The 25,652-nt window shown below is 38.1% G+C and overlaps 1 protein-coding gene across 1 annotated transcript in view; it reads right to left on the bottom strand.

Moving 5' to 3' along the window:
• Positions 1-2,701: 2,701 nt before the first annotated feature.
• LOC128650281 (uncharacterized) overlaps positions 2,702-25,652 on the bottom strand; it is a 150,010-nt gene continuing 127,059 nt past the window's right edge. Inside the window, exons 5-7 of the mRNA XM_053704105.1 lie at positions 12,425-12,520; positions 5,095-5,186; positions 2,702-2,940 (exon numbers count right to left, since the gene is read on the bottom strand). Coding sequence (XP_053560080.1) covers positions 2,793-2,940; positions 5,095-5,186; positions 12,425-12,520 — 336 coding nt within the window. The 3' untranslated portion in view covers positions 2,702-2,792. The remainder of the gene's footprint in view (positions 2,941-5,094; positions 5,187-12,424; positions 12,521-25,652) is intronic.

Below are 25,652 nucleotides of genomic sequence, written 5' to 3'. Positions count from 1 at the left end.
ACTGTGCCCTGAAAATTGTGGCTTTTCTATTTCTCAGAACTGAAAAAGCACAATGCAGACTTATCAAGGCTAACCCTGATACATTTATTTCCAAGATAAACCCAGTGAAACAATGCACTTTATATGAACAATATGATTGGGGCTATACTTGTCAGCTATAGACTCAAGTGCGGGCCGGCTCCTCCAAATGAGGCAAATGGAATGTGCTGTTTGGCTTATGAAAAACAATTGCATCAAATAAGATGTTAATTTGGGCTGATATGTTATTCTATAACAAGACAACAAAAATGTCTTGTAATTACAAGTTGCTTACTGTATCTTTACGCAACAGATCCATGATAATTTCAAGGAAACCACTGTTACCTGCATATACAAGTTACATTGGACGGCCATCTTTAATGAGTGCACAGTAGGGTTGCCACCTCGGCCATGTTTTCCTGGACACTTATGAGTTACACATGCTGCAGGGTGTGCAGGGAGGAACATGAATAGTGCTATCCAGGGTTACTATTCATGGGCTGTTTAGGTGTGCAATGCATGTTCCCCTCTGCACACCCTGCAGCATGTGTAACTCATAAGTGTCCAGGAAAACATGGCCGAGGTGGCAACCCTAGTGCACAGGCACTTTTCAATCTAACAGAGATGGCATCCAAGAGTACTAATGTTTAAAGGGACAGTATAGTGAAAATTAAACTTTCACAAGTCAGATAGAGCATGCAATTTAATCAACTTTTCAATTTATTTATTTTATCTAACTTGTTTTGTTCTCTTGGTATCCAATGTTGAAAAGGACACCTAGGCAGGTTTATGAGTAGTAATGCATTATTGAAAACAAACTGCTGATCGGTGGCTGCAAATATATGTCTTATGTCATAGGCTCACCAGATGTGTTAGCTTCCAGGAGTGTATTGCTGCTCCTGAAACAAATTATATTGGGAGAATACAACAAATTTGATATGTTTGAAAGTTGTTAAAGGGACACTGAACCCAAATTTTTTCTTTTGTTATTCAGATAGAGCATGCCATTTTAAGCAACATTCTAATTTACTCCTATTATCAATATTTCTGCGTTTTCTTGCTATCTTTATTTGAAAAAGAAGGCATATAAGCTAAGGAACCAGCCACAGCACTTGTTTATTGGTGGGTGAATTTATCCACCAATCAGCAAGAACAACCCAGGTTGTTCACCAAAAATGGGCCGGCATCTAAACTTGAATTCTTGCTTTTCAAATAAAGATACCAAGAGAATGAAGAAAATTTGATAATAGGAGTAAATTAGAAAGTTGCTTAAAATTGCATGCTCTATCTGAATCACGAAAGAAAAAAATTGGGTTCAGTGTCCCTTTAAGAACTATATGCTCTATGTATCTGAATCATGAAAGAAAGAAAATGTTTCATGTCCCTTTAACCTACCTACAGAGTAACTGGAAGCCAGGGATTTAAGCAAATAGACAGAATAGCTGAGAGAGGCAATGGGACACACTTCTTTTTTTAGTTACACAGTTTAGTAGAGATTCCTGCTTATCAATAACAATAAAATGTTTTCATTATAGTTATGTATGTAAGATTTTGTGCACTTTAGGTTTTTTAATAGCACTTTTACACAGTGTTACCGAGGAACCGAGTTTACAGTTAATAGGAGCTAGTGGGGTTTAATTTACAGCAGTAACAAAAATCTTTCTAGGAAGCTACAATACCTAACTATTTTCTTTCTAACATGTTACTATGACTAGTGAACACATTGCTCCAGTCTGGTATGTATAAAAAACCGTTGAAGAACCTCTCTCTACATTAAAAAGAAATATAGCTCTCAAAAAATAAAACAGCTGAGTGTATAAACACCAAGGGCTAGATTACAAGTGGAGCGCAAAATATCGCATTTTTGAAAGTGATATTTTCGCTTAAAGGGACACTGAACCCAAATATTTTCTTTCATGATTCAGATAGAGCATACAAATTTAAGCAACTTTCTAATTTACTCCTATTATTAATTTTTCTTTGTTCTCTTGCTATCTTTATTTGAAAAAGAAGGCATCTAAGCTTCAGAACTCTGGACAGCACTTTTTTATTGGTGGATGAATTTATCTGCCAATCAGCAAGGACAACCCAGGTTGTTTACCAAAAATGGGCCGGCATCTAAACTTACATTCTTGCATTTCAAATAAAGATACCAAGAGAATGAAGAAAAAAATGATAATAGGAGTAAATTAGAAAGTTGCTTAAAATTTCATGCTCTATCTGATCATGAAAGAAAAATTTTGGGTTCAGTGTCCCTTTAACTTAGTAATACCAGCACACGCAAACGTGTGCTGGTATTACAAGTTGAGCACAAAGTGAACGCAACCTCACGTTTGTATTGCAGGGAAGCATTGCACTCACGAGAGCGTACTTCCATAGGCTCCAATGGGAACCTCGTTCTCATGCCGTGAGACACAGTACTATTAAAAAATGCACTCTATTTTGAGGGCACTTGGGGCCCTTTTGGAAAATTAACCAGAAATCTGATCTCTAGTTAATTTTCTGAGCGCTAATTGCTACCCGAGCATGCGGTAACCAAGCACTTGTAATGGCTGGTTATTTATCGCGGGCAAATGTATCCTTTAACGGGCGTGTGATTAAATTAGCACTCCACTTGGTAATCTAGCCCCAAGTTTGCAGCAACTGTTTCAACTGAATTGTATTTTTACTTTATATGCCCCTCCCCTGTTTTTGGAGTGAAGTTGTGTGTAATTTTGAGAAGAGACAATTTTATTATATTTATCAATATTTTATATTAAAATGACAATGTTATACTATACCGTGTTTAAGGATACCAGCTCAAAAAGTTGTGTTTGCAGTTCTCTCTCATTAAAATAATCCACTCTCATCTGAAAAGAAGCGCCATACCTCAAATGGATTACACATTTTGTTGTGGATAAATAGGCACCAGTAATATCTTTTCTGCGAATAACATACTTTATTAATGTGAGTGATTAAACAGATTTAACGTAATCCTAACATTTCTAAAATATTGAGAACTACATTAAATAATGTTATTACTTTGCACTGTTATTAAAGTGACAGTAAAAGATCAACATTTTAAGTATTTTTTTTTTTTTTTTTTTAATATGGAACTATATTTTATTTTTATTTATTTTTTTTTCAATATAATTTTTATTGGAAAATAAACTTGTTAATAACAACAATAGGTTCAATAATTTCTTTTACAATCATATGTCAAACAATGTTCGCTCACTAGACATAATACAACTGTCTACATGGACCATCAAGACATTATATCATACACACATACAGTCTCCTCTATTTAGGAGGTCACAGAAAGTGAGCAATAGTTATTAATAAATCTTAACTGTAGAGACTAGAGTAATATATCAGGAGACTGCTCTGCAGTTTTTTTCTACTAGTCCAGCCAATGAGAAGACTGCTCTGCCGTTTTTTTTCTACTAGTCAGCCAATAAGAAGTCTGCTCTGCAGTTTTTTTCTACTAGTCAGCCAATAAGAAGTCTGCTCTGCAGTTTTTTTTTCTACTAGTCAGCCAATGAGAAGACTGCTCTGCAGGTTTTTTTTTCTACTAGTCAGTCAATGAGGAGACTGTTCTGCAGTTTTTTCTACTAGTCAGCCAATGAGAAGACTGCTCGGCAGGTTTTTTTTTCTACTAGTCAGCCAATAAGAAGACTGCTCTGCAGGGGTTTTTTTTCTACTAGTCAGCCAATGAGAAGACTGCTCTGCAGGGTTTTTTTTTCTACTAGTCAGCCATTAAGAAGACTGCTCTGCAGGGTTTTTTTTTCTACTAGTCAGCCAATGAGAAGACTGCTCTGCAGGTTTTTTTTTCTACTAGTCAGCCAATAAGAAGACTGCTCTGCAGGGTTTTTTTTCTACTATTCAGCCAATGAGAAGACTGCTCTGCAGTTTTTTTCTTCTGGCCAGAAGCGGGCAGTACTGCCAAAGAGAATGATTTATTTATATTATGCACACTACTGTCTCCTGCCCCTAGAGAAAAGGAGATGGCATACTAGAAGTGAATGGTGCATGCAGGAGCTGTACCAACTAGGGAATCTGCTTTATAGTTTAAAGGGATATGAAAACCTACAATGTTTCTTTTATAATTAGGATAGAGCCTACAATTTTACAACTTTCTATTTTACATATATTATCAAATATGCTTCAATCACTTTTTATTCTTTGTTGAAGTTGGAGCAACGCATTACTTCAGTGTTTCTCAACCGTGGTCCTCAAATAGCTGAACTAGAGCACATGGAAAATAATCAGCTGATTAGTTACCATGGTTACTAACCTGCTCTCACCCATCAGCTGATTATATCACCTGTGCTATCTTTCAGCTATAATGAAAACCTGTCCTGTTGGGGGTACTTAAGGACCACGGTTTAGAAACACTGTACTAATTGGAGCTAGCTGAATGCATCAGTTGAACCAATGACATATATGGGCAGCCACCAATTAGCTTACAGCAATGCTCTTGAGTGTGCGTAGATATGCTTTTCAACAAAGAATACTAACAGAATAAAGCGTTAGCTAATAGAAGTAAATTGGAAAGTTGTTTAAAATTGTATGTTCTATCATATTCATGAAATCAATTGTTTGGGTTTCATATCCTTTTAAAGCTAATATTGTTACACAACCTACTTAGTGTATATACAGTAACTATCTTTACTGTCGCTTTATTCATAGAAGAATAAAATATTTTAAAAATAAATTGGACTTATGGTTTTAACCCTGAAAAATGTCAGCAACATTTCTTATAAAATTATACCCCTGCCCAGCAACTAATTAATTAACAAAATGAAACAAAATACGTCACATGAAAATAGTGCAATCCTTAAGAATTTTTATTTTTAGATAAGATTATTAAATTATGTATCTACATAAAATCCCCTGACAATTATATAGTGAATATTGTAGGAAAAAATCATTAGACTGAATTATTCTATATGATGGTGATCTACCCCTATATAAGGAACATGCCCAGTATCACTTTCTCTCTGTCATTTAGTATTACACAATCAGAGCCAATATGTTATTTCCTGAAATGATATCATTTGCTAAACTTTAACTTATAAAGGTTGGTAAACTTACTGTGGGAGCAAATAAGGTTCAATACTGATTTGTTCGTCTTCAGTAAAATAGCCATCAAGTGTGTCAAAAGAATCTTGAGTTTTTCTCAGCTCCTAAAAGTTAATGTATTGTTTAAGAAATATAAGAGATATAACTGGTACACAAAAGCTATAAGTTGTAACTAAAGTCCGTACACAGATAATATTAATAAATGTTAAGTCACTGACCTTTAGGCAAAGTCCAAATAATAACAAAAAATAAGATTTCTGACATTTTGTCACATTTTTACATTTCAAAATAAATTTAGAACACTGTAATACATAAATGTGAATAGGGTATATTTAGTCTTGTCCAACCTATGGCCAAGGGCCATTACTTTCCTTCTCCTCATCTATATTTCATTTACAAATGCTACAGATGTTCTTATCTATGTAATAGGACCATTCCTCTATATCACATGTATGTGTATCTAAATAAATAGTTGCTAATGTGAAGATTTATGTTACTGGTATAGATCCTTGACATTATGAAGATTTCCTTGCAATTAAAATAAATCCTGTGTGACCGAAAGCTTAAAAAGACTGGTTTAGAATGATATGTTTATGTATGTTCTATATAAATAATATTTATGAGTTTTCTGGTTCTGATTTGTCTTCTTTATGGCAAGAGTAAGAAGCACAATAATGCTATGCAAACAAAGAAAAGATTAAAGCAAATTCAAGAGGCCCCCATGGTACTGTTACTAAAATATATTTGCATCAGTATTCCAGTATTACAGTATGGTGCATGCATGCTCTATAAAAATCAACATCACTGCAGTTTATTCTATTATTTTCAGAACACCTCAAATACTGAAGTATCGGTATTGGTTTGAATAACATTGTGTTTTTGGCTGACCATCAAACAGGTGCCAAGTCCTACAACAAAAAGTTTGGGAACTCACCAGGACTTCCACTCCCCCCCCCCCTCACAATTAATATTTGTTTTATACACCACACAACCACACACTGTATTTATATGTATATAATCTATACACCTTGGTTACTAAAAGAAAATTAAATCCAATGAAGTGTTAAATAGTTGCCTTTGAGCTTGAGACTCCTCCTCTGTCACAGAGTCTCACCCACTTAAGGTGCAATAGTCCTATTTTTGCTGAGAGGACCTAAATAACCCTAGAGCAAGCCACACAGAAATGTAAGCACCATGTGTTATACAGCAGGACCGCTGAAAGGCTTGTGTTTAGTGTATTGCAGGAAGTGTTACTGCCTATTACTAGAGGATCTCACTGTCACTCTAACAAGACTGCAACAGCTCTTCCCACCATCAGCAGCAGTGTTTACTAAAGTGTTTCTGTTCTCTGTCCAGAGGGATTTCTGTCCTCTGTCCTCCTGCAAAAATAGTGCAGGAACTCTGTTCCTGTGCGTTCCTGCTCGACTTCACCCCTGCCATCAAATCTCAATTACTCAATAACAGCAAAATTGCTTTAAGCATTCATGACTGCTGCTTTGAGGTATAAAGAAAAGAAAAAGACACACTGCATATAAGCAGCCAGTACCAAACATAATATATTAAAAAATGTGAACCCCTCCCATTAAGTCACACAACACTTCAAACTCCTAACTTGGAACCACCCCACATAACCCCCCATCTTCATTGGCTCCCACTGCATTAAAAGGACTTTAAATTGCACCACTACAGTAGTATGGTTAATGCCACACTAGCAGACTGATGTTTCACAGTCCAAAAAGTTTTTTTAAAAAAATATTTACACTACTGTTACAACAATATATGAGTGGTGGCACTAACTTGGCAAGTGGGCCTGGCACAACGCTGGCAGGCAGGCAGGCAGGCAACTGCAATTAAAATTACACTAGCAGACTGATGTTTCACAGTCAAAAAAGTTTTTTTTTAAATTTACACTACTGTTACAACAAATATGAGTGGTGGAACTAACTTGGTAAGTGGGCCTGCACACACGCTGGCAGGCAGGCAACTGCAATTAGATTACACTAGCGGACTGATGTTTCACAGTCAAAAAAGTTTTTTTTTTTAAATATTTACACTACTGTTATAACAATATGATTGGTTGGCACTAGTTGGCAAGTGGGCCTGGCACACACACTGCCAGGCAGGCAACCTGCAATTAGATACACTAGCAGACTGATGTTTCACAGTCAAAAAAGTTTTTGTTTTAAATATTTACACTACTGTTAAAACAAAATATGAGTGGTGGCACTAACTTGGCAATTGGGCCTGGCACACACGCTGGCAGGCAGGCAACTGCAATTAGATTACACTAGCAGACTGATGTTCACAGTCAAAAAAGTTTTTTTATTAAATATTTACACTACTGTTATAACAAATATGATTGGGTGGCACTAGTTGGCAAGTGGGCCTGGCACACACGCTGGCAGGCAGGCAACTGCAATTAGATTACAGTACGCAGACTGATGTTTCACAGTCAAAAAGTTTTTTTTACAAATTTACACTACTGTTACACCAGATATGAGTGGTGGCACTTAGCAAGTGGGCCTGGCACACACGCTGGCAGGCAGGCAACTGCAATTAGATTACACAAGCAGACTGATGTTTCACAGTCAAAATTACACAGGCAAAAAAAAAAAAAAAATAGATGTTCTAGCCCTAAAAAGGCTTTTTTGGGGTGCTGTCCTTACAGAGAGATCAGATGAGTCCTTCAGGACTGTACGTGGACACTGAATACACTAGCCTAGCTATGAATTTTCCCTATAAAATCAGCAGCAGCTACACTATCTTTCCTCTCACTAAGAATGCAGGATCAGAATGAATCTAAAATGGCTGCTGTCCAGAGCCTGGGAGGGTCTGGGAGGGAGTGGTCTGTCTGCTGATTGGCTAAAATGTGTCTGCAGACTGTGAGATACAGGGTCAAAGTTTACTCAATGATGACGAATAGAAGGCGGATCGAACATCGCATATGTTCGCGCCACCGCGGCAAACGCGAACAAGCTAAGTTTGCCGGAACTATTCGCCGGCGAACTATTCGCGACATCACTATTTATCGGGTGTGCGGCGGACATGATACAATATATATGTCCGCTTGCACTTTCATAAATCAGGCCCTTTGTGAGCTCTGTTCCCCAACTTACAGAAGGTGACACACTACGTAAGTTCTGTTTCCCACATTACATGTGACACAATATGTGAGTTCTGTTTCCCGCATTACAACATGTGACACACTACGTGAGTTCTGTTTCCCACATTACATGTGACACAATATGTGAGTGCTGTTTCCCGCATTACAGCATGTGACACACTACGTGTGTTCTGTTTCCCACATTACAGTATGTAACACACTACGTGAGTTCTGTTTCCCACATTACATGTGACACAATATGTGAGTTCTGTTTCCCGCATTACAGTATGTGACATACTACGTGAGTTCTGTTTCCCACATTACATGTGACACAATATGTGAGTTCTGTTCCCGCATTACAGCATGTGACACACTTACGTGAGTTCTGTTTCCCGCATTACAGTATGTGACACACTTACGTAAGTTCTGTTTCCCACATTACATGTGACACAATATGTGAGTGCTGTTTCCCGCATTACAGCATGTGACACACTACGTGCGTTCTGTTTCCCACATTACAGTATGTAACACACTACGTGAGTTCTGTTTCCCACATTATATGTGACACAATATGTGAGTTCTGTTTCCCACATTACAGTATGTAACACACTACGTGAGTTCTGTTTCCCACATTATATGTGACACAATATGTGAGTTCTGTTTCCCGCATTACAGTATGTGACATACTACGTGAGTTCTGTTTCCCACATTACATGTGACACAATATGTGAGTTCTGTTCCCGCATTACAGCATGTGACACACTACGTGAGTTCTGTTTCCCGCATTACAGTATGTGACACACTACGTAAGTTCTGTTTCCCACATTACATGTGACACAATATGTGAGTTCTTTTCCCGCATTACAGCATGTTACACACTACGTTAGTTCTGTTTCCCGCATTACAGCATTGTGACACACTACGTAAGTTTCTGTTTTCCTGCATTACAGTATGTGACACACTACGTGAGTTCTGTTTCCTGCATTACAGTATGTGACACACTACGTGAGTTCTGTTTGCCACATTAGATGTGACACAATATGTGAGTTCTTTATACCCGCATTACAGCATGTGACACACTACGTGAGTTCTGTGTCCCACATTACAGTATGTGACACATTACGTGAGTTCTGTTTGCCACATTAGATGTGACACAATATGTGAGTTCTTTATACCCACATTACAGTATGCGACACACTACGTGAGTTCTGTGTCCCACATTACAGTATGTGACACATTACGTGAGTTCTTTTTTCCACATTACATGTGACACAATGGGGCCGATTTACCAACCCCCGTATTGGCCCCAATGCCTCTGTTTCCGTGCGAGCCTTCAGGCTCGCCAGAAACAGGAGTTAAGAAGCAGCGGTCTTAAGACCGTTGCTCCTTAACTCATCCACTGCCTCTGAGGCGGTGGACAGAAATCCGCCCGATCGTATACGATCGGGTTGATTGATACTCCCTGCTAGCAGCGCGATTGACCAGAAACTGCTTGTGCAATGATAAATGCCGACAATGTATGCTGTCAGTATTTATGGATGTCTGGCGGACATGATCCTCTACAGGGAATCATTTCTGCCAGACATATGATAAATCGGCCCCAATATGTGAGTTCTGTTTCCCTCATTACAGCATGTGACACACTACGTGAGTTCTGTTTCCCGCATTACAGTATGTGACACACTGCAGGATTTCTGTTTCCCACATTACAGTATGTGAAACACTGCGGGATTTCTGTTTCCCACATTACAGTATGTGAAACACTGCAGGATTTCTGTTTCCCACATTACAGTATGTGAAACACTGCGGGATTTCTGTTTCCCACATTACAGTATGTGACACACTGCGTGATTTCTGTTTCCCACATTACATGACACAATATGTGAGCTTTTTCCCCCACATTACATTCTTGTCCCATAGGCTATAATGGCTGAACTAATATTTGTTCAAAAATTAATAACTAATATTGGAACAAACAGAATGACCGCATCAACTAAATACGGTCAAAATGTTTTGTTTTTTTAAATGATTTGTTTGACACATTATTTTCCCATGCACATGTCTAGTTACTACTTAGAATTTTATTTTTTTACGTCCTGAACCTGCATCTCTCTTAAAGAGGTTTCTCTTATTTTAACTCCTTACAGCAGTGTTTTTCACCAGTGTGCCGTGGCACACTAGTGTGCCGTGAGAGATCCTCAGGTGTGCCACGGCAGACTGACAACAGTGTGACATATTTTTTAAACTTTGCTTGTTTTTTACTCCCAGTGCAGGGGTAGTTTGTAGGAGGCAATGGCATAACAGCACAATACATACAGTATGTGTGTGTTTGTGTGTATGTGTGTGTCTGTGTGTATGTGTATATATATATATGCCTGTATTAGGCTACAATGTGTGATTTTTTTTAACATTTTGGGATGGTGGTGTTGCCACAGGATTTTTTAATGTAAAAAAGTGTGCCACGGCCAAAAAAAGGTTAAAAATCACTGCCTTACAGGACTGCTTTGTGAAGCTCTGTATCTTCATACTGGATGTCCCCATCTTGTGTTCTCCCTCACAGATTAGTGACGTTACCTGCTACAGCTGCACCTTGCACTTATGCTGAGCTTACACAATAGGGGGAAGCTCTATATTTTTCTATTTGCAGTTGTTTGCACATTTTTTAAGTTACATAAACAAGTTTAAAAAAAATCCATCAGCAGTAATATAAAGTAATGCAAACTTCTGTAAAAACATACAGCTCCTGCTCTGTAGATGCACGCTAAACATGATGCAACTTGTCAAGAGGCTAGCAATATCACTGATCTATAAATGTGCACTGTTTCTGTGTGAGAACACTTAAACACCAAAATGGCATCATCCACTGTGTGAAAATGCAGAGCTTTACTAAGCAGCACTTGAAAGGAGCAGGGGGGAAAGCAACAGAATTGTGCAGGGGCATAGCGAAGGCCAGAGGGGGGGGGGGGCAAAGGGGCAGTTGTACTTGGTTGTGGTCTAATGATGGTGTTCAATAAACTTTAAGGGTTGACATAAATATCCATGATATTCATATTTGTATCATCTAACATTACACGGGCAGCTGCATTCCTCTTAGTATTGATATTACAATGCCCTAGGCAACGGCATGCAATAATAGCTGTACCGGCTACTGTTGGTTTATTGATTGTCTACCATTTATCAACTAGGATGTTGCACAATTGGCAATTTTGTTAGCATATGGAGCTGTAATTGGAATGCACAAAGGAGAAAGAGAATGCTGATACAGTGAGCCATTGACTTGTGTAACTTAGTCAATAGATGAAGCTGAGAAAGGAAAATGAGCTCATTCCAAGAACAAAAGAAACTGTGCTGCTGGTGAAGACATTGAGAGGGACACTTAGGCATACCTTCACTGGCTCCCCATCAACAAGAGAATCACCTTCAAGCTCCTTAACCACACGTTAAGGCCCTACACAACATCGGACCCGAATACATCAACCACCGCGTACATTTCTACACCCCCCGCCAGACACCTCCGCTCGACCAACCAAGCACTCACAGTCATTCCCCGCATCAGCAAATCGACAGAGGCGGAGATCCTTCTCCCACATGGCAGCAAAGACATGGAACACCCTCACCGCTGCACCTCAGGACAATCCACCTCCCTTACAAAGTTCAGAAATGACCTCAAAACCTGGCTCTTCGACTGAAATGCCCATCCCCTCGTCCCCTTCCCACCTCTCACCTCCATCCCCCCCTCCTATCCGCTTTCCCTTAGTGCCTTGAGACCCTCAGGCTGGCTGATTAGTTTGCGCTCTATAAGTACCCAATAGAGATAGATAGAGCATACCAGTGGTGAGGTCCGGAGAGAGTCGAAAGCATGGAGGAATGAACTGTTTAAGGCATTGAGTGACTAGGGACTGGATTTATGGATGGAGGGGGCACAGATTAAGGGACGTGCCACAATGCCCATGCTAAGCCTCTGGCATTGTGAGGAGTAACCTTCGCTACTGTAGTTGTACTTGACAGTTTAATGTCCTTATACTTGTACCACAACCTCCCATACATATTTGCCATAATATTGACCCTCACCTCATGTGAAACAAAACCTGAAATATTACTGAAATGCATTATATTCAGATGCCGATCATTATATTTTGGCAAGTTTGATAATTGCAATTCAGAATATATATATAAGTATATGAAAAACATTTACACTGGGCAGTATTATATGAGCAAACAAAGCATAGACATAATTACCTCTTGGCTGGTAAAGTTTAACTCACTGCACAAAGGTTGCATTAAATTCTTGAAGTCTTGCTCATCATCATTAATCTCTGTAATGAAGTCTTTAATCTGAAATATACAATGACGGTTGTCAATAAAGATTGAAAGTAGTTTACAACAAGGGCAGGTCAGTAGAAAAAAACATAGGGCCTAGATTTAGAGTTCGGCGGTAGCCGTCAAAACCAGCGTTAGAGGCTCCTAACGCTGGTTTTGGCCGCGCCCGCTGGTATTTGGAGTCAGTGATTAAAGGGTCTAACGCTCACTTTGCATCCCGACTTTCCATACCGCAGATCCCCCTACGCCATTTTGCGTATCCTATCTTTTCAATGGGATCTTTCTAACGCTGGTATTTAGAGTCGTTTCTGCAGTGAGCGTTAGAGCTCTAACGACAAGATTCCAGCCGCCTGAAAAAGCAGCGAGTTAAGAGTCTTTCTGGCTAACGCCGGTTTATAAGCTCTTAACTACTGTACCCTAAAGTACACTAACACCCATAAACTACCTTATGTACCCCTAAACCGAGCTCCCCCCACATCGCCGACACTCGATTAAAATTTTTAACCCCTAATCTGCCGACCGCCACCTACGTAATACTTATGTACCCCTAATCTGCTGCCCCTAACCCCGCCGACTCCCTATATTACATTTATTAAACCCCTAATCTGCCCCCCACAAAACATCGTCCGCCAGCTACTTAAAATAATTAACCCCTAATCTTCCCGACCGCAAAGCGCCGCCACCTACGTTATCCCTATGTACCCCTAATCTGCTGCCCCTAACATCGCCGACCCTATATTATATTTATTAACCCCTAATCTGCCCCCCACAACGTCGCCGACACCTACCTACACTTATTAACCCCTACTCTGCCGAGCGGACCTGAGCGCTACTATAATAAAGTTATTAACCCCTAATCCGCCTCACTAACCCTATCATAAATAGTATTAACCCCTAATCTGCCCTCCCTAACATCGCCGACACCTACCTTCAATTATTAACCCCTAATCTTCCGATCGGAGCTCACCGCTATTCTAATAAATGGATTAACCCCTAAAGCTAAGTCTAACCCTAACACTAACACCCCCCTAAGTTAAATATAATTTACATCTAACGAAATAAATTAACTCTTATTAAATAAATTATTCCTATTTAAAGATAAATACTTACCTGTAAAATAAACCCTAATATAGCTACAATATAAATTATAATTATATTATAGCTATTTTAGGATTTATATTTATTTTACAGGCAACTTTGTATTTATTTTAACTAGGTACAATAGCTATTAAATAGTTAAGAACTATTTAATAGCTACCTAGTTAAAATAATTACAAATTTACCTGTAAAATAAATCCTAACCTAAGTTATAATTAAACCTAACACTACCCTATCAATAAAATAATTAAATAAACCACCTACAATTACCTACAATTAACCTAACACTACACTATCAATAAATTAATTAAACACAATTGCTACAAATAAATACAATTAAATAAACTAGCTAAAGTACCAAAAATAAAAAAGAACTAAGTTACAGAAAATAAAAAAATATTTACAAACATAAGAAATATATTACAACAATTTTAAACTAATTACACCTACTCTAAGCCCCCTAATAAAATAACAAAGCCCCCCAAAATAAAAAATTCCTTACCCTATTCTAAATTTAAAAAGTTACAAGCTCTTTTACCTTACCAGCCCTGAACAGGGCCCTTTGCGGGGCATGCCCCAAGAAGTTCAGCTCTTTTGCCTGTAAAACAAAACATACAATACCCCCCCCCCCAACATTACAACCCACCACCCACATACCCCTAATCTAACCCAAACCCCCCTTAAATAAACCTAACACTAATCCCCTGAAGATCTTCCTACCTTGTCTTCACCATCCAGGTATCACCAAACGGTCCTGGCTCCAAGATCTTCATCCAACCCAAGCGGGGGCTAGACATCCACTGAAGAAGTCCAGAAGAGGGTCCAAAGTCTTCCTCCTATCCGGCAAGAAGAGGACATCCGGACCGGCAAACATCTTCATCCAAGCGGCATCTTCGATCTTCTTCCATCCGGTGCGGAGCGGGTCCATGTTGAAGCAGGCGACGCGGATCCATCCTCTTCTTCCGATGTCTCCCGACGAATGACGGTTCCTTTAAGGGACGTCATCCAAGATGGCGTCCCTCGAATTCCGATTGGCTGATAGGATTCTATCAGCCAATCGGAATTAAGGTAGGAATTTTTTGATTGGCTGATGGAATCAGCCAATCAGAATCTAGTTCAATCCGATTGGCCGATCCAATCAGCCAATCAGATTGAGCTCGCATTCTATTGGCTGATCGGAACAGCCAATAGAATGCGAGCTCAATCTGATTGGCTGATTGGATCAGCCAATCGGATTGAACTTGATTCTGATTGGCTGATTCCATCAGCCAATCAGAAAATTCCTACCTTAATTCCGATTGGCTGATAGAATCCTATCAGCCAATCGGAATTCGAGGGACGCCATCTTGGATGACGTCCCTTTAAAGGAACCGTCATTCGTCGGGAGACATCGGAAGAAGAGGATGGATCCGCGTCGCCTGCTTCAACATGGACCCGCTCCGCACCGGATGGAAGAAGATCGAAGATGCGCTTGGATGAAGATGTTTGCCGGTCCGGATGTCCTCTTCTTGCCAGGATAGGAGGAAGACTTTGGACCCTCTTCTGGGACTTCTTCAGTGGATGTCTAGCCCCGCTTGGGTTGGATGAAGATCTTTGAGCCAGGACCGATCGGTGATACCTGGATGGTGAAGACAAGGTAGGAAGAATCTTCAGGGGATTAGTGTTAGGTTTATTTAAGGGGGGTTTGGTTAGATTAGGGGTTATGTGGGTGGTGGGTTGTAATGTTTGGGGGGGGGTATTGTATGTGTTTTTTTTTACAGGCAAAAGAGCTGAACTTCTTGGGGCATGCCCCGCAAAGGGCCCTGTTCAGGCTGGTAAGGTAAAAGAGCTTGTAAATTTTTTAATTTAGAAATAGGGTAGGAATTTATTATTTTGGGGGGCTTTGTTATTTTATTAGGGGGCTTAGAGTAGGTGTAATTAGTTTAAAATTGTTGTAATATATTTCTTTATGTTTGTAAATATTTTTTTATTTTCTGTAACTTAGTTCTTTTTTATTTTTTGTACTTTAGCTAGTTTATTTAATTGTATTTATTGGTAGGAATTGTGTTTAATTAATTTATTGATAGTGTAGTGTTAGGTTAATTGTAGGTAATTGTAGGTAGTTTATTTAATTATTTTATTGATAGGGTAGTGTTAGGTTTAATTATAACTTAGGTTAGGATTTATTTTACAGGTAAATTTGTAATTATTTTAACTAGGTAACTATTAAATAGTTCTTAACTATTTAATAGCTATTGTACCTGGTTAAAATAAATACAAAGTTACCTGTAAAATAAATATTAATCCTAAAATAGCTATAATATAATTATAATTTATATTGTAGCTATATTAGGGTTTATTTTACAGGTAAGTATTTATCTTTAAATAGGAATAATTTATTTAATAAGAGTTAATTTATTTCGTTAGATGTAAATTATATTTAACTTAGGGGGGTGTTAGTGTTAGGGTTAGACTTAGCTTTAGGGGTTAATACATTTATTAGAATAGCGGTGAGCTCCGATCGGAAGATTAGGGGTTAATAATTGAAGGTAGGTGTCGGCGATGTTAGGGAGGGCAGATTAGGGTTTAATACTATTTATGATAGGGTTAGTGAGGCGGATTAGGGGTTAATAACTTTATTATAGTAGCGCTCAGGTCCGCTCGGCAGATTAGGGGTTAATAAGTGTAGGTAGGTGTCGGCGACGTTGTGGGGGGCAGATTAGGGGTTAATAAATATAATATAGGGGTCGGCGATGTTAGGGCAGCAGATTAGGGGTACATAGGGATAACGTAGGTTGCGGCGGTTTACGGAGCGGCAGATTAGGGGTTAAAAGTGTAATGCAGGGGGTCAGCGATAGCGGGGGCGGCAGAATAGGGGTTAATAAGTGTAAGGTTAGGGGTGTTTAGACTCGGGGTACATGTTAGGGTGTTAGGTGCAGACGTAGGAAGTGTTTCCCCATAGGAAACAATGGGGCTGCGTTAGGAGCTGAACGCGGCTTTTTTTGCAGGTGTTAGGTTTTTTTTCAGCTCAAACAGGCCCCCATTGTTTCCTATGGGAGAATCGTGCACGAGCACGTTTTTGAGGCCGGCCGCGTCCGTAAGCAACTCTGGTATCGAGAGTTGCATTTGCGGTAAAAATGCCCTACGCTCCTTTTTTGGAGCCTAACGCAGCATTTGTTTTAACTCTCGATACCAGAGTTAAATTTATGGTGCGGCCAGAAAAAAACCCGCGGAGCGTTAACAGCCCTTTTACCGCCGAACTCTAAATCTAGGCCATAGACTGGTATTTCACAGAAGTTTTATAAATATATATATATATAATGTAGATTAAACTTTATTCTTGGGGGGAGCTTCAGGGTGGTGGCTAAGACGGCCATGATATTGAGAGCTGGAGAACACTACTAGTCAATCTTTTTTAAAGCTCTGGATATATGCCATCCAGGCTGAAATGTAGCAAATCTTGAAGTCCTAGCTCCAATATTCCGGAACTTTATTCTACAGAGTTGGTGGACCGGGAGGATTTCTCAACCGTCCTCCACAGTGGTGTCTCTGGCAGTGCCACTGATTAAAGTGCTCTCTCTCTCTCTCTCTCTCTCTCTCTCTATATATATATATATATATATATATATATATATATATATATATATTGTATATATATATATATATATATATATATATACACACTGTATATATATATATATATATATATATATACAGTATATATATAGTGTGCAGTTTCAGAATATGCAACTCATTGTGACTCTTTGTCCAACTCTGAGACCCCATGATGAGATATCTCTCACCTCTATACATGAAATGGTTAGTTAAATTCCTAGAACAGGCAGTTCCTTTGATTGTGAGGATGGGCTTACCTTCCCACAGCCAACTAACAGCATGGTCTGGAGGAAGGATTCAAAACAACACTAGATACTGGCTTTGCTCCTGCTCCCAGTGTGGTCAATGGACCAGAGCTGAGGCAGGAGCAACCTATCTCAGCTACTCTGAAAGAGCAACCATTATGTATAAGTGAGGGGGGGAGTAGCACCCTCGCACCCCACAATTTTGATGGGTACTGTACAGCTGATTAGTCCCAAATAGGAACTGTACCTGATGATATGATTACCGGATAGATAGAGGCCTCTAGTGCTGCTGTTAGTATGATGATGGAGAAAGCTACAGTCATAGACTTTTGTGCAGAGCGCATAGATCAAGTTAACTTGAAGCAGAGCGGCTTTGATGACTCTGTCAGCCTGTACAGCATGGAGGGAACTCCTTCACCTGGAGCTGACTTCTCTATTCAGATTTCCATGTCAAAGGGCACATTATCCCAAGAGACTTACTCGCAACAGAAACAGTCGCTAATAGATTATCCAACTAGCCAACAGTGGACAATGAGTCTGCTGGATAAGTTTTTACCGGGAGTGACATTGGTTAAGTGAGGCCAATATGTGAATCTTTTGTTCTGGGCATGTAATTACCTATGGGCACATGTTGGCAAGTTGCCAACAAGTCACCTGTTGTACATAAAGCCAATCGCAGTGTCTTTACTTTTAAGTATGAAGCCTCCAATTGTAACCCTAAGTTCGTATGAGGTTAATCTTTCTGTGATTTAAGGTATGTACAAGCTCAAATGTATGCTCCTGTCAATGAGATTTGCTAGGTTAAGCTCTTATTTTTCTGGATTCTTCATATAGCATATGTGGCCTGACACCCCTTTTGCTTCTCGATTATTGGGGGCTACTGCTGCTTGGCGCCTTTAAAGGGACATAAAACCCAAAATGTATCTTTAATGATTCAGATAGAACACACAATTTTAAAAAAAACTTTCCAATTTAATTCTATTATCAAATTTTCTTTGTTTTCTTGTTATCCTTTGTTGAAAAGCAGGAAGGTAAGTACAGGAGTATACATGTGTCTGCAGCACTATATGGCAGCAGTTTTGCAACAATGTTATACATTAGCAATATAATGTAGCAGTATTTGCTGCAAAGTAGTGTTCCAGACACGTGCGCACTACCTATTTAAAGGGACAGTCTACCATAGAATGTTTATTGTTTTAAAAGATAGATAATCCCTTTATTACTCATTCCCAAGTTTTGCATAACCAACACAGTTGTAATAATGTACTTTTTACCTCTGTGATTACCTTGTATCTAGGAACCTTCTTCCAGCCCCCTGATCACATGACTGTGACTGTTTATTATCTATTGACTTGCATTTAGCATTGTGTTGTGCTAAATCTTAAATAACCCCCTGTGCCTGAACACAGTGCTATCTATATGGCCCACATGTACTTTGTCTCTCTGTGTTGAAAAGAGATTTAAAAAGCATGTGATAAGAGGCAGCCCTCAAAGGCTTAGAAATTAGCATATGAGCCTACCTATGTATAGTTTAAACTAAGAGAAATACCAAGAGAAAAAAGCAAATTTGATGATAAAAGTAAATTGGAAAGTTGATTAAAATTAAAAGTCCTATCTGAATAATGAAAGTTTAATTTATACTAGACTGTCCCTTTAAATATGTTCAACAAAGAATAACGTAAGAACAAAACAAATTTTAGTAAATTGGAAACTTTTTTTAAATTGTATTCTCTATCTGAATCACGAAAGAAAAGAAAAAATTGACCTTCATGTCCTTTTTACCCCTTAAGGATGGCCTTTCTATCGGGCTTGATTTTTTTATAGAGACCACGCTATTCCGGGAGGCCTGCTTGAGGGAGGTCATAATAGGGCTATTATTGCCTGAAAAACCCTTAACGACCAGCGACATACAGGGTACGTTGTAGTCTTTAAGGGGTTAATAATGCCCTAAAACAAAGAGTGCGGCAGCAACACGCAGAGGCAAAAAAAATTGTATGTTTAAAAATACAATACTTTATTAATCCATTAAAAAGCCATTAGGCAAAATATATATAGATACAAAGGGTAGCAGGATAGGAACCTCCTTACATGTTATTTATTGGAGTGCTCACTTTGTTCCCTTCAATATATTGGTCAGACGACCAGAGAGCTCAGATCGCGCATTAGAGAACATATTAGGGATACCAAGAACTACAATAAGGATTCGGCAGTAGCAGTACATTTCAATCAAACACACATGACCCACGTAGCACACATTACTGTTAAAGTTATAGATAAAATTCAGTCTCCCATTAGAGGGGGTAATAAGCTAAAACTGTTACTCAAGAGAGAACTATTTTGGATTTATAAATTAAAAACAACAGTACCTCAGGGTTTAAATAGGGAATGGGATATGTCTTATTTTGTAGAATAATTACCTATTTTTTCTTTAAGCTATTTTTCTTTAAGAGATTTTTTAACCCTATTTTTAACCCTATTTTTACCCTTATACTTATCCATAACAAGCTGCTATGTAGGGATACCAGTACTTTGCCTTCATATGGCCAACATACATATATTAGAATGATTGTTTCATATACTATTCATTTCTAGTTTAATTATTATTAAACTCATATTTAGAAATCTAATCTAGCACTACTACTAATATCCCATCTAGAAATTAAAACTTTAAGGTTAACTAAATTACAATCCTTATTTAGAGAAAGGTATTGATATGCTTATGTGCTTATGTCTTTTTGTTCTTTTTGTTTTCTTTCTATCTTTGAATTTCTCATATCATCTTATTAACCATACAGTTGACAGTGTTATGTTTAAATTTAAATTTAAATTTGTATATGTTTCTATGATCATGGGTACATTAGTGTTTAAATATTGCTCAATTTCTCATATTACCCATATTATTTGTTTATTATTTACAGTGATTTTCTTCATTTATTTACTAAGAACTGTTTTTCTTTCATGTAATTAGCAAGAGTCCATGAGCTAGTGACGTATGGGATATACATTCCTACCAGGAGGGGCAAAGTTTCCCAAACCTCAAAATGCCTATAAATACACCCCTCACCACACCCACAAATCAGTTTTACAAACTTTGCCTCCTATGGAGGTGGTGAAGTAAGTTTGTGCTAGATTCTACGTTGATATGCGCTCCGCAGCAGGTTGGAGCCCGGTTTTCCTCTCAGCGTGCAGTGAATGTCAGAGGGATGTGAGGAGAGTATTGCCTATTTGAATTCAATGATCTCCTTCTACGGGGTCTATTTCATAGGTTCTCTGTTATCGGTCGTAGAGATTCATCTCTTACCTCCCTTTTCAGATCGACGATATACTCTTATATATACCCATTACCTCTACTGATTCTCGTTTCAGTACTGGTTTGGCTTTCTACTACTTGTAGATGAGTGTCCCTGGGGTAAGTAAGTCTTATTTTCTGTGACACTCTAAGCTATGGTTGGGCACTTTTATATAAAGTTCTAAATATATGTATTCAAACATTTATTTGCCTTGATTCAGGATGTTCAACGTTCCTTATTTCAGACAGTCAGTTTCATATTTGGGATAATGCATATGGATTAATCAATTTTTTTCTTACCTTAAAATTTGACTTTTTCCCTGTGGGCTATTAGGCTCGCGGGGGCTGAAAATGCTTCATTTTATTGCGTCATTCTTGGCGCGGACTTTTTTGGCGCAAAATTTTTTTTTGTTTCCAGCGTCATACGTGTCGCCGGAAGTTGCGTCATTTTTTTGACGTTTTTTTGCGCCAAAAGTGTCGGCGTTCCGGATGTGGCGTCATTTTTGGCGCCAAAAGCATTTAGGCGCCAATAATGTGGGCGTCTTTTTTGGCGCTAAAAAAATATGGGCGTCTCTATTGTCTCCACATTATTTAAGTCTCATTATTTATTGCTTCTGGTTGCTAGAAGCTTGTTCACTGGCATTTTTTTCCCCATTCCTGAAACTGTCATTTAAGGAATTTGATCAATTTTGCTTTATATGTTGTTTTTTCTATTACATATTGCAAGATGTCTCCGTTTGTCCCTGAGTCAGAAGCCACTTCTGGAAAAATGCTTAACTGAGTTTCAGTTCTACCAAAGCTAAGTTCATTTATTTTAAATGTTATAAATGTTTATCTTTAGCTATGGTTTGTATTAAGTTATTATGATATACTTTTACATGCAGATTCCATTAGTATTTATGCTTTATACATTTCCATTCTTAAGTACAAGAAATGTTTAGAAGATTTTTAAGAAATATTTTTTCTGATTAAGGCTTTGTCTGACTTTGTGCCTTCTAATATCAATTTTTAGGTCTTTTTCACTTCTTTTTAATTATTGAAGTTTCAAATGACCAACAACATACTGATTTATCCTTCTCTGATGATGTTTTTTCTCTTTCAGAAATTCTCTTCATCAGATATTGACACTAACAAATCTACTTTTTTATATAAATTTTTTATTATTAAAGTACATTTGTTCTTTGTTGAAGAGGTGTTGATTATTTTAGATATTAAGGTAACTAGTTCTTTAAAACTAGCTGACACTATTTCTGCCTTTTTATTCTTCTGTGATTTCAGAGGTTTTCCTTCCAATTCCCCATACTAGGGAATGGAATAGGCTGAGAATTTTCTTTTATTTTTAAACTATATTCTTTGTCAGCAGTTAAATTTAATTTGGAGGGTTCTCCAATTTATTGGAGCTATCTCTACTCCTACTAATTATGCTATTGTTGTTATAGCAAAATAGTATTTATTTTCCTTTATATAGTTATATCTTATTTATGGAAAATTATTTAGTTTCAGGTACTTTTCTAAGTATCAGATTATGATTTATTTTAGCATTGTTAAAGGGACAACATTTACTAGACTAGGTGCTGTTGCATTTGTCTTGTTGTTTTGCATTTTGCAAGTCCTCTGTTTTGACTGGTCCTTTAAACTGGACTATCATGCTAATGACTTAATTTGTGTCTTCATTTTATTGAATATATTCGCAAATGAGGGTTAATCTATGTCTTTAGCTATTTTAGCTAGAAGAATTTTGTGTTTTTTAAAAAAAAAAAACAACAACAAAGAACAAAAAAAACAAAAAGAAAATCCATATTTCTTTTGTTCTAAGATAATCAATTATAATTGGATTCAATTCTTAACTGTTACTATGGGCTTCAAGATTGAGTTCTAAGACTAAACTTTAAGCTTATATTAGTTTGGTTGTTCTTATTAAGGAACAAATTCCTGAGTTCTTTCCCAAGTAACATGTTTATAATTGGGGTTCGAAATCAGCTCCCTAATATTGCGATGTACGTGCCGTATTCCAGCTTGGCTGGTAAGGGGCAGGTTAAGACTTCTTTGAAATTTATTTGGTTCTATTCTGTCCAAATTTCTTTGATTTTATTCCAGTAAGGCTAACACTTTCTTTCAGTGTGTTTCTGTCCTATATATTCTGGATACTGTTGAAGCATGGCTCAAGCGCTGCTCAGACCTGGAATCTTCTGGGGTATTTCTTCCAGTTCTTTTTCTAGGAACTGGGTTTTGGAGTTTTATTCAAACTATTCTGCCTTTTTTATGGTCATTGATAGCATTATTTGTTTTCATTAGATACAATAAATGCATATTCTTCATTTTTCTGTTTTCATTCAGATTATTTCCTGTGGATGCGGAATCTCATATGTTTCACTTGCTCTTCAGGACATAGTTAGAGGATCTTTTTTTCAAAAGCTCTTGATTCCTCACGCAAGGGTCACCTTTTTTAGGTTTCCAGATGGTTTATGTCACTATCTTTGTCTCTATCAGACAAGGGACAATTTGATTTGGGTTCCGTCTGTCGGTACCTTTAGTCTCTATTATTTCCTTCAGTTGCTATATATGCATAGAAGTTTTAACAGCATTGGATTCAATTCCCTTTGCTCATTTTCAATGGAAAGATCCTTTCCAGCTTTTTATGAGTGTTGTTTCTTCAAGAACATGGTTGGAGGATCAATTAACCAAAAAGTTTGTTGATTCCTCAGACAAGAGTAACCTTTTTTAGATTTCCGGATAGATTCAGTGTCCATGTCTCTGTTTCTGTTGGATTAGAGACGTCTGAAATTGGTTTCAGCTTATCGAAACCTTCAGTCTCAATCATTCCCTTCGGTAGCCTTATGCATGGAAATTCTAGGTTCTTATGACTGCTGCATTGGACGTGTTCCCCTTTGCTCATTTTCACATGCGACCTCTTCAGCTCTGTATGCTGAACCGGTGGTGCCGGGATTATACAAAGATATCTCATTTAATATCTTTAAAACCGATTGTTCGACACCCTCTGACGTGGTACAGACCACCATCGTTTAGTTCAGGGGGCTTCTTTTTTTCTTCTTTTTTTCTTCCAACCTGGACTGTGATCTCAACAGATGCAAGTCTGACAGGTTGGGGAGCTGTATGGGGGTTTCTGACAGCACAAGGGGTTTGGGAAATCTCAGGAGGTGAGATTTCCAATCAATATTTTGGAACTCTGTGCAATTTTCAGAGCTCTTCAGTCATGGCCTCTTCTAAAGAGAGAATCGTTCATTTGTTTTCAGACAGACAATGTCACAACTGTGGCATATATCAATCATCAAGAAGGGACTCACAGTCCTCTGGCTATGAAAGAAGTATCTCGAATTCTGGTATGGGCGGAATCCAGCTCCTGTCTAATCTCTGCGGTTCATATCCCAGGTATAGACAATTGGGAAGCGGATTATCTCAGTCGCCAAGCGTTACATCCGGGCGAGTGGTCTCTTCACACAGAGGTGTTTCTTCAGATTGTTCAAATGTGGGGACTTCCAGAAATAGATCTGATGGTTTCTCATCTACACAAGAAACTTCCCAGGTATCTGTCCAGATCCAGGGATCCTCAGGCGGAAGCAGTGGATGCATTGTCACTTCCTTGGAAGTATCATCCTGCCTATATCTTTCCGCCTCTAGTTCTTCTTCCAAGAGTAATCTCCAAGATTCTGAAGGAATGCTCGTTTTTTCTGCTGGTGGCTCCAGCATGGCCTCACAGGTTTTGGTATGCGGATCTTGTCCGCATAGCTTCTTGTCATCCGTGGACTCTTCCGTTAAGACCAGACCTTCTGTCATAAGGTCCTTTTTTACCATCAGGATCTCAAATCCTTAAATTTAAAGGTATGGAGATTGAACGTTTGATTCTTAGTCAAAGAGGTTTCTCTGACTCTGTGATTAATACTATGTTACAGGCTCGTAGATCTGTATCTAGGATGATATATTATCGAGTCTGGAAGACTTACATTTCTTGGTGTCTTTCTCATCATTTTTCCTGGCATTCTTTTAGAATTCCGAGAATTTTACAGTTTCTTCAGGATGGTTTGGATAAGGTTTGTCTGCAAGTTCCTTGAAAGGACAAATCTCTGCTCTTTCTGTTCTTTTTCACGGAAGGATTGCTATTCTTCCTGATATTCATTGTTTTATACAAGCTTTGGTTCGTATAAAATCTGTTATTAAGTCAATTTTCTCCTCCTTGGAGTTTGAATTTGGTTCTGGGGGCTCTTCAAACTCCTCCGTTTGAACCTATGCATTTACTGGACATTAAATTACTTTCTTGGAAAATTTTGTTTCTTTTGGCCATCTCTTCTGCTAGAAGAGTTTCTGAATTATCTGCTCTTTTCTTGTGAGTCTCCTTTTCTGATTTTTCATCAGGATGAGGCGGTGTTGCGAACTTCTTTTTAATTTTTTTCCTAAGGTTGTGAATTCTAACAACATTAGTAGAGAAATTGTGGTTCCTTCATTATGTCCTAATCCTAAGAATTCTAAGGAGAGATCATTGCATTCTTTGGATGTTGTTAGAGCTTTGAAATATTATGTTGAAGCTACTAAGAATTTCCGAAAGACTTCTAGTCTATTTGTTATCTTTTCCGGTTCTAGGAAAGGTCAGAAGGCCTCTGCCATTTCTTTGGCATCTTGGTTGAAATCTTTAATTCATCATGCTTATGTCGAGTCGGGTAAATCTCCGCCTCAAAGGATTACAGCTCATTCTACTAGGTCAGTTTCTACTTCCTGGGCGTTTAGGAATGAAGCTTTGATTGTTCAGATTTGCAAAGCGGCAACTTGGTCTTCTTTGCATATTTTTACTAAATTCTACCATTTTGATGTGTATTCTTCTTCTGAAGCAGTTTTTGGTAGAAAAAATACTTCAGGCAGCTGTTTCAGTTTGATTCTTCTGCTTATAATTTCAGTTTTCTTCATTATA

The sequence above is a fragment of the Bombina bombina genome, chromosome 2, assembly GCF_027579735.1.
Source record: "Bombina bombina isolate aBomBom1 chromosome 2, aBomBom1.pri, whole genome shotgun sequence".
NCBI classification, from domain to species: domain Eukaryota; kingdom Metazoa; phylum Chordata; class Amphibia; order Anura; family Bombinatoridae; genus Bombina; species Bombina bombina.
The sequence above is the reverse complement of the archived record's forward strand: the minus strand, read 5'-3'. Positions and strand labels throughout refer to the sequence as shown.